Here is a 13,754-nt window from a genome sequence, read left to right on the forward strand (position 1 = left end):
GCCTGCAAAGATTAGATGAAACTAGCTTAATATTGTTGCTTTATTGCACTTGTTCCATGTGTTTACATAAGAGCCCCCATCCAGTGAAATAGCATACATTGCTGCACCACATGTGTTGATAGTTGGGTGTTTACTGGGTCTTGTTGAGCATCTGCTCAAGGACTAAATGGCATTGACCTGACTGAGATTTGACTTCTTGCTCTATTCATTACACAGCACTGTTGGCGGGTGGATCATGTTTCGAAAGAAAGTGATTATCCCCATGTTGTGGAGAGCACAGAGAATTGTTTTATGGGACAACTGGCACTGTCCATGTCAGAATGACAATTAAACCAAGCTACCAGCCAAGCTAACAAAAATACAGCAGATGTTGAAAGTGCACATACACTGACATAGACCCAGTAATATTAGGAAACTTTAGTCCTAGTTTCCATTCAGCTCTGTGTTTGGGGAGTGATGGGGCTTTAAAAGCCTGTGTTTCAATGATTGGCACAATGATGGGGAAGCCCTGGCCCAATCCTAAATCGACCCCTAAGCCCTACTCCCTATGCACTTGTGGAGATCTGAGTGGAATTGGCAGGTGTAAGAAATATGTTAATCGTTCCATCTTGCCCTCTGATAGGCTAGGGTGTAGGGGCTTGGGTTGATTTGGGATTGGTCCTCTATCTCATATGAGACAGGCAAGTAGCAACGCTGGAATAGTCTACCGTTGGGGCAGCCTGGCTTTATATTAGGCACCTCTGTCTCTATGCAATTCTTTGCCAGTCAGACCAACAACCTAATGATTGCTTCCAGGAATAGAGAGGGACTCGCTTCGCCAGTCTGCATTATATTTTCAGCTTCCAGCTAAAGAAAAACAACTTGTTTTTCTGTTCTGGCCCTGTGGTGAGCCGTGGACGAAAGAACAAAATGCTCAAACCAACCAGTGCCTTTGTCAGCAGAGAAACAGATGACAGCTGTTCAATTATTCAAATCTTGGCTAAACCTTGTTGATTTCTCTAGTACAACGATGAATTATGTTATGGTCTGTGGTTGGCCTGATTTGATAGTGTGTCGCCCATGTTTATCAATCAACATCATGCGTCTGCATTGAATCTCCATGCATATGTACACACACCCCTGTTACACATGGGTCATTTACTTGCTGAATAAGAATTTTATTATTGCTGTTTTTCAGTCTTATGGTTCAGAATGTGCTAGTACTGTGTATTGAGAAATGGCACGTCCTTGTTTTCTGTATAAGGGGGTTATTGGTGTCTGGCATTTTGATGGGAATGCCTAATCAGTAGGGTTGGGCGACCTATATCAAATTAAGTCAAATCTATTTTTGTGCGATATTCCTAATGCCTGTAATATTTTAACGTTTTTATGAGCTTTTGTGCACTTGTTTTCGTGTTGTCTTTTTGGTCTCATCTCCTTTGCTCTTTCTGTGCTCTGTATACCTTCCCATTTATACCAGAGATCTGTATATAATGACAAGATGCTCATGTCTCTGCCTTAACAATGGGAGCCGTTGTCCAAAGGCGGGAAGGCAGGCAACAAGCTTAGCCCATAGAAACGCATTGGGTTTATTTTGGACAGATTATAGCGAGAGTGAAACCTTGCTTCTTCCTCTATGGTTTACACACAAACCAAGCCCCTGCCACTCAAAACAACAAAGATGAGCGATCACTTCTTCCTCTCTGACGAACGATTTCAACTATTTGAATTTGAGGTTTGGCCCAACAGAATTGGTCATATGGACAAATGTTTTGAGACATTATTTTACTGTAATAGAGAAGTTAACCTTTTCTATCAATTGTGAGCAGAGCAGACACTACTAAAGCAAGACTATCAGTGAACACTGATTCTGGAAAATAAATGCTCAGTTTGTCACGTGCATCCTTGTGGTACCACGTGCTGCTAGCAGCTTTTTATCTGAAGACTGTTGTACTAGCTGTCTAGTATGTGTTTTTATACATGTGCAACAATAAACACAATTATAAGGAATTGGCAACTCATTGTCATTCTGAGAAATAAGGTAGGCCACTTGATTTTAACATCTGAACAAAGTGGACAAGCTAACATGCTGTTCAAACAGTTAGGGACGGACCAAAGGGTGTGTTTCATAACAATTCTAAGTTGGCTAAACTTGAAATATAAAGATTAGCTGGCTACTCACTAGCAGGTGGTCTTGTGCTTGAAGTTGTTTTATATACTGAGCTGAAATAAAAGATCCCAGACATTTTCCACAAAAACGTATTTCTCTAAAATATTGTGCACAGATTTGTTTACATCCCTGTTAGTGAGCATTTCTACATTGGCAAGATAATCCATCCACCTGACAGGTGTGGTATACCAAACAGCTGCTCATTACACAGGTGCAACTTGTGCTGGGACAATAGAATGTAGAATAAATAGAAATAAAATGTTCAGTTTTGTCACAACACAATGCCACAAATGTCTCAAGTTGAGGGAGTGCAATTGGCATGCTGACTGCAGGAATGTCTACTAGAGCTGTTGCCACATAATTTAATGTTAATTTGTCTACCATAAGCCACCTCCAATGTTTTTTTAGACAATTTGGCACTACGTCCAACCGGCCTCACAACCGCACTGTAACCACGCCAGCCCAGGACCTCCACATTTGGCTTCTTCACCTGCGGTATTGTCTGAGGCCAGCCACCCGGACAGCTGATGAAACGGTGGGTTTGCACAACTGAAGAATTACTGTACAAACTGTCAAAAACGTCTGCGTGCTCGTCATCCTCACCAGGGTCTTGACCTGACTGCAGTTTGGAGTCGTAATCTACGCCAGTAGGCAAATGCTCACCTTTGATGGCCGCTGGCATGCTGAAGAGGTGTTCTTCACGGATGATTCCCATTTCAACTGTACTGTGCATACGGTGGTGTATGGGTGAGGGGTTTGTCGATGTTGTGAACGGAGTGCCCCATGGTGGGGATATGGTATGGCCAGGCATAAGCTACAGACGACAAACACCAGATCCTGAGGCCCATTGTCGTGCCATTAATCTTTTTATTTTACCTTTATTTAACTAGGCAAGTCAGTTAAGAACAAATTCTTATTTTCAATGACGGCCTAGGAACAGTGGGTTAACTGCCTGTTCAGGGGCAGAACGACAGATTTGTACCTTGTCAGCTCAGGGATTCGAACTTGCAACCTTTCGGTTACTAGTCCAACGCTCTAACCACTAGGCTACCCTGCCGCCATCACCTCATGTTTCATCGCGCACCAGCGACTCCTGTGGCGGGCCGGGCGCAGTGCGCGCTAACCAAGATTGCCAGGTGCACAGTGTTTCCTACGACACATTGGTGAGGCTGGCTTCCGGATTGGATGCGCGCTGTGTTAAGAAGCAGTACGGCTGGTTGGGTTGTGTATCGGAGGACGCTTGACTTTCAACCTTCGTCTCTCCCGAGCCCGTACGAGAGTTGTAGCGATGAGACAAGATAGTAGCTACTACAACAATTGGATACCATGAAATTGGGGAGAAAAGGGGGCAATTTTTTTAATATTTTTTTATAAAAAATCAAAAAAGAAGAGCGGGACAACATTCCACAGGCCACAATCAACAGCCTGATTAACGTTATACGAAGGAGATGTTTGAATGAGGCAAATCTTAAGGTATCTGTGACCGACATGCATGTCTCTATCCCCAGTCATGTGAAATCCATCGATTTAGGGCCTAATGACTTAATTTAAATTGACTGATTTCCTTATTTGAACTGTAACTCTCAAGTCTTTGAAATTGTTAAATGTTGCGTTTTATATTTTTCAGTGTAATACCCGTGTTCATTATATAGCCTCATGCTTATTTGTAGAAGCTTTGCATGGTTCTGGTTACATTTGTAACAAAACAAGCATTTATATAGACTCTTAAAAACCAGATCAGTGAATATTGAAAAAAATATCATGTTAAAATGATAAAATTATTACTGGGTCTCATGGTTGTGGAAGGCTTGGGCCTATATTTAGTGTCACAAGCCTAGAATTCATTTGATTATTGGTGACTGTTTGAAATGCTGTGTATTTTACCAGTATAGCAATGTTTATTTAGAGAACAGTTAAAAAACAAGATGTATGTTGTCAATCACTCATAAATTAGAAAATAATTGAGAGGTGATTTTTAGACCATATCACCCTGCCCTGCTAATCCGGGTGAATGGATGTATCCCACGTTTTTTATAATAATAAATGCTATAAAATTTTACTAAAACATTTCAAATCTTTTTTACATTTATATTCAATCACATCTCTAATTATGCTTGGGAATACATTGGAACAGATTATGAAAATGTAAAACCACTTGGAGCTCATTTGCTGTTGTTTTTAGTCTAAAATCCCCCACAGGCCAAATTCAGCCCGCGGGCCACCAGTTGGGGAACCCTACAGGCAGGCTGAACCCTGTCTGGCCATGTGACTGACTGACTTGACTTCTCAATCACAACCTCTTCCCGGTTCTCTTTTCTGTCCAGCTTTCTGTTCTGTGTTAGATCTGCTTCATCCTCCTGGGAGGTCCCTAATTCCTATATGTGACACCACTAGTAGGATATAATGTCTCTCTGCTCTTCTCTCTCCATACAATGCTAGAGGATCTTTGGCTGTCAAAGGAAATTAGTCAGAGTGAGATTGAAAAGGGGTTTGGGTGTATTACCTCTGGTGTGCATTACTCCAGTTTTTTTTCATTGACAGGGACAAATGGCTACAGAGCCAATAACAGGAACAATCATTGGGCTGTTTCTTGTCTTGTGGCTTATGATGATTTCTTCAACACCTGTCTCTATAATTTGAGTTGCAACACATGCAACCTGTCTGATACAGCCTTGCTTTCACACATGGGAAGGATGGACTGCACCAGACCACTGCTAACTAAACACACCCTCTCCTCTCTCATCGCAGTGATGGAGACCATGGCTGTGAGCACGTCTGTGGTGGGGCCTGATGAGTTTGACCGCAACGCGCCGCGGATCTGTGGCGTCTGTGGAGACAAGGCCACAGGCTTCCACTTCAACGCCATGACCTGTGAGGGCTGCAAAGGCTTCTTCAGGTGGGTACTGACCAGGACAGGTACACTATGCATGGGATGGTTTTGCTGGCGGGTCCAGTTTGACTTGGAATAGAAAGGGTTATCTTGAAAGGGTTGTCTATTTCCGGTTGCTTGCCCTAATGAACACAATGTAGTGGAGTAGCCTGTGGGGCTCCAGGGCTTATTATGGCTCAATATTTCCCACACAGCGGAGGACATACTACACTGTCCGGGAATAAAAACAATGTAGTTTATTAGGCAATATTGAAATGATCTGACAGCCTCCGATTCAAGCCAAACTAAAGTGCTGTCCATATGGCAGCTTATTATCTGGAATATTTTTAAAGCTTGAGCAAACTGGTCTTTTGAGCAGGAACGGGAGAATGTATTTTTGTTTAATGACAAGGAATAGGCCGAGAGGATGTAACTTTATTAATGTGGCCTACAGACTGCAGGCAATTAAGGTCACAGTTATGAAAACTTAGGACACTAAAGAGGCCTTTCTGCTGACTCTGAAAAACACCAAAAGAAAGATGCCCAGGGTCCCTGCTCATCTGCATGAACGTGCCTTAGGCATGCTGCAAGGAGGCATGAGGACTGCAGATGTGGCCAGGGCAATAAATGGCAATGTCCGTACTGTGAGACGCCTAAGACAAGGAGACAGGACGGCTGATCGTCCTCGCAGTGGCATACCACGTGTAACAACACCTGCACAGGATCGGTACATCCGAACATCACACCTGCGGGACAGGTACAGGATGGCAACAACAACTGCCCGAGTTACACCAGGAATGCACAATCCCTCCATCAGTGCTTAGACTGTCCGCAATAGGCTGAGAGAGGCTGGACTGAGGGCTTGTAGGCCTGTTGTAAAGGCAGGTCCTCACCAGACATCACCGGCAACAACGTCGCCTATGAGCACAAACCCACCGTCGCTGGACCAGACAGGACTGGCAAAAATTGAGGCGAAAAGACGAGTCGTGGTTTTGTCTCACCAGGGGTGATGGTCGGATTCGCGTTTATCATCGAAGGAATGAGCGTTACACCAAGGCCTGTATTCTGGAGCAGGATCAATTTGAAGGTGGAGGGTCCGTCATGGTCTGGGGTGGTGCATCATCAGACTGGGCTTCCATGAGGAGGAGATGCACTGCAGTACTTTGTATCTGGTGTGGCCACCAGCTGCATTGACTGTTACTTTTTGACCCCGCCTTTGTTCAGGGACACATTATTCCATACATGTCTGTGGAACTTGTTCAGTTTGTCTGTTGTAGATTCTTATGTTCATACAAATATTTACACATGTTAAGTTTGCTGAAAATAAACGCAGATGACATTGAGAGGATGTTTATTTTTTTGCTGAGTTTATATGGATTAGAGAAAGTTCCTGCAAGAAAGAAGGAATAATGCCAGACATCTCAGGCATCGTGTTGTTCTCATTAAACTCAACCATTAACTCTTAAGTCAGCTGTCCTCTCATGTCTGTCGTTCCCAATTTGTTCTTTTGGAGAAAGGTCAGCTGAGACCTGTAGGTACCCCAGTGTGTGAATATGTGGGAACAATAGAGACTCAAGTTAACCTGTTACTCCTACCCCCTACTTTTTCGAACATTCTGTTAAAAATCGCGCAACATTTCAGCGCCCTGCTGCTCATGCCAGGAATATAGTATATGCATATGATTAGTATGTGTGGATAGAAAACACTCAGACGTTTATAAAACTGGTTAAATCACGGCTGTGACTATAACAGAACGTGCGTTTCATCGAAAAGTGCAGGAAAATCTGATCACTGAAAATGGAAAAATATATCCATGCGCGACTTGAACCCATTGATAAAGGTGAACCACATTTAATGGGGCTGAGGTTGCAATACCTACAGCTTCCACACATTGTCTAGAGTCTTGTCATTTGCCTACTATTTGTTTCTTGGTCAAACAGACGCAAGGCAGCGCATTTCTTCCGGTCTCCGACCGGATATTTTGGTTGAGATTTACCCGGACAATATTTCCAGACGGACAGCTAAAGAATATAATTCGCCTCGTGATCAATTTGATCGCTTATTAACGTTTACTAATACCTTTAAGTTGCATTACAAAAGTATTTCGAAGTGTTTTGTGACAGTTTATCGTCGACTTTTTTAATAAAAAAAAATGACGTTACATTATAAGACGCTATTTTTTTCCGTTTATCACACAGTCTTCATAGATCGATATCTAGGCTATATATGGACCGATTTAATCGAAAAAAAGACCCAATAATGATTATGGGACATCTAGGAGTGCCAACAAAGAAGATGGTCAAAGGTAATGAATGTTTTATATTTATTTGTGCGATTTGTGTAGCGACGACTATGCTAATTATTTTGTTTACGTCCCCTGCGGGTCTTTTGGGGTGTTACATGCTATCAGATAATAGCTTCTCATGCTTTCGCCGAAAAGCATTTTAAAAATCTGACTTGTTGCCTGGATTTAATTCAATACCCTGCATGTGTATTTTAATGAACGTTTGAGTTTTAACTAGTACTATTAGCATTTAGCGTAGCGCATTTGCATTTCCAGATTTCTAGATGGGACGCCTGCGTGTCAGGTAGGAGCAAGAGGTTAAAATAATGTCTGTGAGTATAACAGAACTGATTTGGCAGGCGAAAACCTGAGAGAAATTCAGGAAGTAGAGTTTTTTTGTTGTTGTAGTTTTCTATTCAATGCCATTACAGTATCCATTGACTTAGGACTCAAATTGCAGTTCCTATGCCTTCCACTAGATGTCTTTATAAATTGTTTCAGGCTTGTATTCTGAAACATGAGGGAGTAAGAGCAGCCTGAATGAGTGGACCCTGCAGTGTCAGAGCTTTTTCATGTGTGCAACCAGAGAGAGTGCCTTTCTTGTTTACCTTTATATTGACAACGTTATTGTCCGGTTGAAATATTATAGATTATTTAGGCTAAAAACAACCTGAGGATTGAATATAAACATCGTTTGACATGTTTCTATGAACTTTACGGATACAATTTGGATTTATGGTCTGCCTGTTGTGACTGTGTTTGTGCCTGTGGATTACTGAAGAAAACACGCGAACAAAACGTAGGTTTTCGGATATAAAGAGACTTTATCGAACAAAAGGAACATTTATTGAATAAATTAATGTCTTCTGAGTGCAACCATATGAAGATTATCAAAGGTAAGTGATTAATTTTTATCTCTATTTCTGACTTGTGTAACTCTTCTAATTGGCTGGTTACTGTTTGTTTTTTATTTTTATTTTTTATTTCACCTTTATTTAACCAGGTAGGCTAGTTGAGAACAAGTTCTCATTTGCAACTGCGACCTGGCCAAGGTAAAGCATAGCAGTGTGAACAGACAACACAGAGTTACACATGGAGTAAACAATTAACAAGTCAATAACACAGTAGAAAAAAAGAGTCTATATACATTGTGTGCAAAAGGCATGAGGAGGTAGGCGAATAATTACAATTTTGCAGATTAACACTGGAGTGATAAATGATCAGATGGTCATGTACAGGTAGAGATATTGGTGTGCAAAAGAGCAGAAAAGTAAATAAATAAAAACAGTATGGGGATGAGGTAGGTAAAAATGGGTGGGCTATTTACAGATGGACTATGTACAGCTGCAGCGATCGGTCAGCTGCTCAGATAGCAGATGTTTGAAGTTGGTGAGGGAGATAAAAGTCTCCAACTTCAGCGATTTTTGCAATTCGTTCGAGTCACAGGCAGCAGAGAACTGGAACGAAAGGCGGCCAAATGAGGTGTTGGCTTTAGGGATGATCAGTGAGATACACCTGCTGGAGCGCGTGCTACGGGTCGGTGTTGCCATCGTGACCAGTGAACTGAGATAAGGTGGAGCTTTACCTAGCATGGACTTGTAGATGACCTGGAGCCAGTGGGTCTGGCGACGAATATGTAGCGAGGGCCAGCCGACTAGAGCATACAGGTCGCAGTGGTGGTTGGTATAAGGTGCTTTAGTGACAAAACGGATGGCACTGTGATAAACTGCATCCAGTTTGCTGAGTAGAGTGTTGGAAGCAATTTTGTAGATGACATCGCCGAAGTCCAGGATCGGTAGGATAGTCAGTTTTACTAGGGTAAGTTTGGCGGTGTGAGTGAAGGAGGCTTTGTTGCGGAATAGAAAGCCGACTCTAGATTTGATTTTCGATTGGAGATGTTTGATATGAGTCTGGAAGGAGAGTTTACAGTCTAGCCAGACACCTAGGTACTTATAGATGTCCACATATTCAAGGTCGGAACCATCCAGTGTGGTGATGCTAGTCGGGCATGCGGGTGCAGGCAGCGATCGGTTGAAAAGCATGCATTTGGTTTTACTAGCGTTTAAGAGCAGTTGGAGGCCACGGAAGGAGTGTTGTATGGCATTGAAGCTCGTTTGGAGGTTAGATAGCACAGTGTCCAATGACGGGCCGAAAGTATATAGAATGGTGTCGTCTGTGTAGAGGTGGATCAGGGAATCACCCGCAGCAAGACCAACATCATTGATATATACAGAGAAAAGAGTCGGCCCGAGAATTGAACCCTGTGGCACCCCCATAGAGACTGCCAGAGGACCGGACAGCATGCCCTCCGATTTGACACACTGAACTCTGTCTGCAAAGGAGTTGGTGAACCAGGCAAGTCAGTCATCAGAAAAACCGAGGCTACTGAGTCTGCCGATAAGAATATGGTGATTGACAGAGTCGAAAGCCTTGGCAAGGTCGATGAAGACTGCTGCACAGTACTGTCTTTTATCGATGGCGGTTGTGATATCGTTTAGTACCTTGAGCGTGGCTGAGGTGCACCCGTGACAGGCTCGGAAACCAGATTGCACAGCGGAGAAGGTACGGTGGGATTCGAGATGGTCAGTGACCTGTTTGTTGACTTGGCTTTCGAAGACATTAGATAGGCAGGGCAGGATGCATATAGGTCTGTAACAGTTTGGGTCCAGGGTGTCTCCCACTTTGAAAAGGGGATGACTGCGGCAGCTTTCCAATCCTTGGGGATCTCAAACGATATGAAAGAGAGGTTGAACAGGCTGGTAATAGGGGTTGCGACAATGGCGGCAATAAAATAGAGGGTCCAGATTGTCAAGCCCAGCTGATTTGTACGGGTCCAGGTTTTGCAGCTTTCAGAACATCTACTATCTGGATTTGGGTAAAGGAGAACCTGGAGAGGCTTGGGCGAGTAGCTGCGTGGAGGGGGGGAGCTGTTGGCCGAGGTTGGAGTAGCCAGGCGGAAGGCATGGCCAGCCGTTGAGAAATGCTTGTTGAAGTTTTCGATAATCATGGATTTATCGGTGGTGACCGTGTTACCTAGCCTCAGTGCAGTGGGCAGCTGGGAGGAGGTGCTCTTGTTCTCCATGGACTTCAGTGTCCCAGAACTTTTTGGAGTTGGAGCTACAGGATGCACATTTCTGCCTGAAGAAGCTGGCCTTAGCTTTCCTGACTGACTGCGTGTATTGGTTCCTGACTTCCCTGAACAGTTGCATATTGCAGGGACTATTCGATGCTATTACAGTCCGCCACAGGATGTTTTTGTGCTGGTCGAGGGCAGTCAGGTTTGGAGTGAACCAAGGGCTATATCTGTTCTTAGTTCTGCATTTTTTGAACGGAGCATGCTTATCTAAAATGGTGAGGAAGTTACTTTTAAAGAATGACCAGGCATCCTCAACTGACGGGATGAGGTCAATGTCCTTCCAGGATACCCGGGCCAGGTCGATTAGAAAGGCCTGCTCACAGAAGTGTTTTAGGGAGCGTTTGACAGTGATGAGGGGTGGTCGTTTGACTGCGGCTCCGTAGTGGATACAGGCAATGAGGCAGTGATCGCTGAGATCCTGGTTGAAGACAGCGGAGGTGTATTTGGAGGGCCAGTTGGTCAGGATGATGTCTATGAGGGGGCATTTTTTTTTTATTAGTAGTTCGAACTGTTTGGTTATGGACCTGGAAAGTATGACATTACTTTGCAGGCTATCTCTGCAGTAGACTGCAACTCCTCCCCCTTTGGCAGTTCTATCTTGACGGAAAATGTTATAGTTGGGTATGGAAATCCTTGAATTTTTGGTGGCCTTCCTGGGCCAGGATTCAGACACGGCAAGGACATCAGGGTTAGCAGAGTGTGCTAAAGCATTGAGTAAAACAAGCTTAGGGAGGAGGCTTCTGATGTTGACATGCATGAAACCAAGGCTTTTTCGATCACAGAAGTCAACAAATGAGGGTGCCTGGGGATATGCAGGGCCTGGGTTTACCTCCACATCACCCGCGGAACAGAGGAGGAGTAGTATGAGGGTGCGGCTAAAGGCTATCAAAACTGGTCACCTAGAGCGTTGGGGACAGAGAATAAAAGGAGCAGATTTCTGGGCATGGTAGAATATATTCAGGGCATAATGCGCAGACAGGGGTATGGTGGGGTGCGGGTACAGCGGAGGTAAGCCAAGGCACTGGGTGATGATGAGAGAGGTTGTATCTCTGGACATGCTGGTTGTAATGGGTGAGGTCACCGCATGTGTGGGAGGTGGGACAAAGGAGGTATCAGGGGTATGAAGAGTGGAACTAGGGGCTCCATTGTAAACGAAAACAATGATAACTAACCTGAACAACAGTATACAAGGCATATTGACATTTGAGAGAGACATACAGCGAGGCATACAGTAATCACAGGTGTTGAATTGGGAGAGCTAGCTAAAACAGTAGGTGAGACCACAACAGCTAAATAGCTGGCACAACAACAGTAGGTAAAATGGCGTTGACTAGGCAGGGAGGGTCGGATTAACTACACACAGAGCCTGAGTGTGGCTGGGGCCGACAGATAAAACATAAACAAGCAGAATGGAGTACCGTGATTAATGGACAGTCCAGCATGCATCAGCTATGTAGCCAAGTGATCAGTGTCCAGGGGGCAGCGGTGGATGGGGCAGGGAAGCTAGACTGGCGAGTATAATCCAGGTTAAAAAAACTGGCTGGCTGTGTAGAAGGTAAAAGCCGCTAGCAGTGGCTAACAATGACTAAATAGCTTGTAGCTAGTTAGCTGGTTAGCTTCTGGAGGTTCTTGAATGTGTTCTAAAAATTAAAAATAATCGCGATTCCGTATCACATTGGGTGAGGCAGGTTACCGGAAGGTATAATCGAATTAAAAATCGAAAAGAGATTGAAAGTAAATATGGGTCCAGTGAGTGGTTGGGACGCGGCGATTCAGACAGTTAGCAGGCCTGTGCTAACAAGCTAACAGTTAGTAGGCCGGGGCTAAACAAGGTAGCGGTTAGTGGACCGGGGCTAAACAAGCTAGCAGTTAGCAGTCCGAATTAGCAAGCAAGGAGATAGCAAGGGCTAGAAAGTTAGCCTTTGGGGGACGTCGCGATGGGGCGAGTCTGTTTATGCCTCTTCATGCAGTGACATCGATAGACCGGTCGTGGGTCCGGATATTGTAGCCCAGGAGTATGCTTCGGTGGTAGCACAGGAGCTCTGGCCGGGCTAGCTTCAAGCTAAGTGGATGGAAATGCTAGCCAGGAGTAATCATCCGGGGTTGCGGTTATTTCGTTAGCTAGTTGTGAAGATCCAGCTGAAAATGTTCCGTTTGCGGTGGGAATCCGGGGATAAAAAATAATAATTTGTAATGATTTGTCTGCTGCGGCTTTCGCCGCAAAGCATTTTTGAAATCTGACACAGTGGTTGGATTCACAAGAAGTTAATCTTCAAACCGGTGTAAAATATATTTTCAGAATTTCTTTTCAGAATTTTTATAATGAGTTTCTGTATTTGAATTTGGTGCTCTGCAATCTCACTGGATGTTGGCCAGTGAGATTGGCTAGCGTCCCACATACCCTAGAGGTTAACTGACTTGCCTAGTTAAATAAAGGTATAAAATCGGCCAAATAGGTGTCCAAAAATATAGATTTCCGATTGCTTTGAAAACTTGAAATCGGCCCTAATTAATCGGCCATTCCGATTAATCAGTCGACCTCTACTTCAAAGGGCAAGGCTGCGTGACTGCTCATGATATGTTTTTTCTGTGAGAGGGTTAGTGTGTCTTTCTTATTCCGTTTGTGTGTCTGCAAATGTAATCCAGTTGAGTAATAATCCCATCTGCCTCCATTTTGCAAAAGAAATCCAGTGTTTTTAATGTCTCTGTGTATATTTGAACGTGTCAGTGAGCCAGGTTTCAATATCTCTGTCTCGCTGTCCCCACCAGACGCAGCATGAAGCGTAAGGCTTGTTTCACCTGCCCCTTCAACGGCAGCTGCACCATCACCAAGGACAACCGGCGGCACTGCCAGGCCTGCCGGCTCAAACGCTGCGTGGACATCGGCATGATGAAGGAGTGTGAGTGCTCAGAGACTGATTGCTAAATGGTCATAAATACAGTAACTTCAGCACTTTAAGTGCTAGGCTCATGCTGGCTAAAGACTACATCATATAGGCCTAATGTAAAAAAAAATCAGTAAAGTGTACTGTACATAATGTTAGTAGAATCTGTTTTACTGTACATTCATGCATAGTCATTGTTGCCTGGACATGCTCTTTATGTTTTAGATATCTGTATTTTTGATCTGTTTCAGGAAACTAGGCATATGTCGCGGGTCACTACTTCACACGAGAGCCACTTGAACATAATCTTATTTTTTTTATTTTTATCAAAATGCCTTTTTTGACAGATATGCCTTCTGGAGCATGTGAACTTTCATGTGCCTTAATAACGAACTTGTATGCCATCAGTAAATATGAATAAAATTACTTAA

General features: G+C 43.8%; 1 protein-coding gene across 5 annotated transcripts in view; it reads left to right on the forward strand.

Annotated features, from left to right (window-relative positions):
- The window catches only part of LOC118360920 (vitamin D3 receptor A), a 100,264-nt gene that overhangs the window by 59,024 nt on the left and 27,486 nt on the right, over positions 1-13,754 (forward strand). For 4 of the 5 annotated variants that reach the window (XM_052485207.1, XM_035740490.2, XM_035740491.2 and 1 more), the window contains 2 exons: positions 4,898-5,045; positions 13,208-13,338. In XM_052485207.1, the coding sequence (XP_052341167.1) occupies positions 4,898-5,045; positions 13,208-13,338 (279 nt within the window). Of the gene's footprint in view, positions 1-2,570; positions 2,685-4,897; positions 5,046-13,207; positions 13,339-13,754 lie in introns of those variants that run through there. The other variant, XM_052485208.1, reaches the window with a different exon arrangement.

This window comes from Oncorhynchus keta, chromosome 28, assembly GCF_023373465.1.
Source record: "Oncorhynchus keta strain PuntledgeMale-10-30-2019 chromosome 28, Oket_V2, whole genome shotgun sequence".
Lineage (NCBI taxonomy): Eukaryota > Metazoa > Chordata > Actinopteri > Salmoniformes > Salmonidae > Oncorhynchus > Oncorhynchus keta.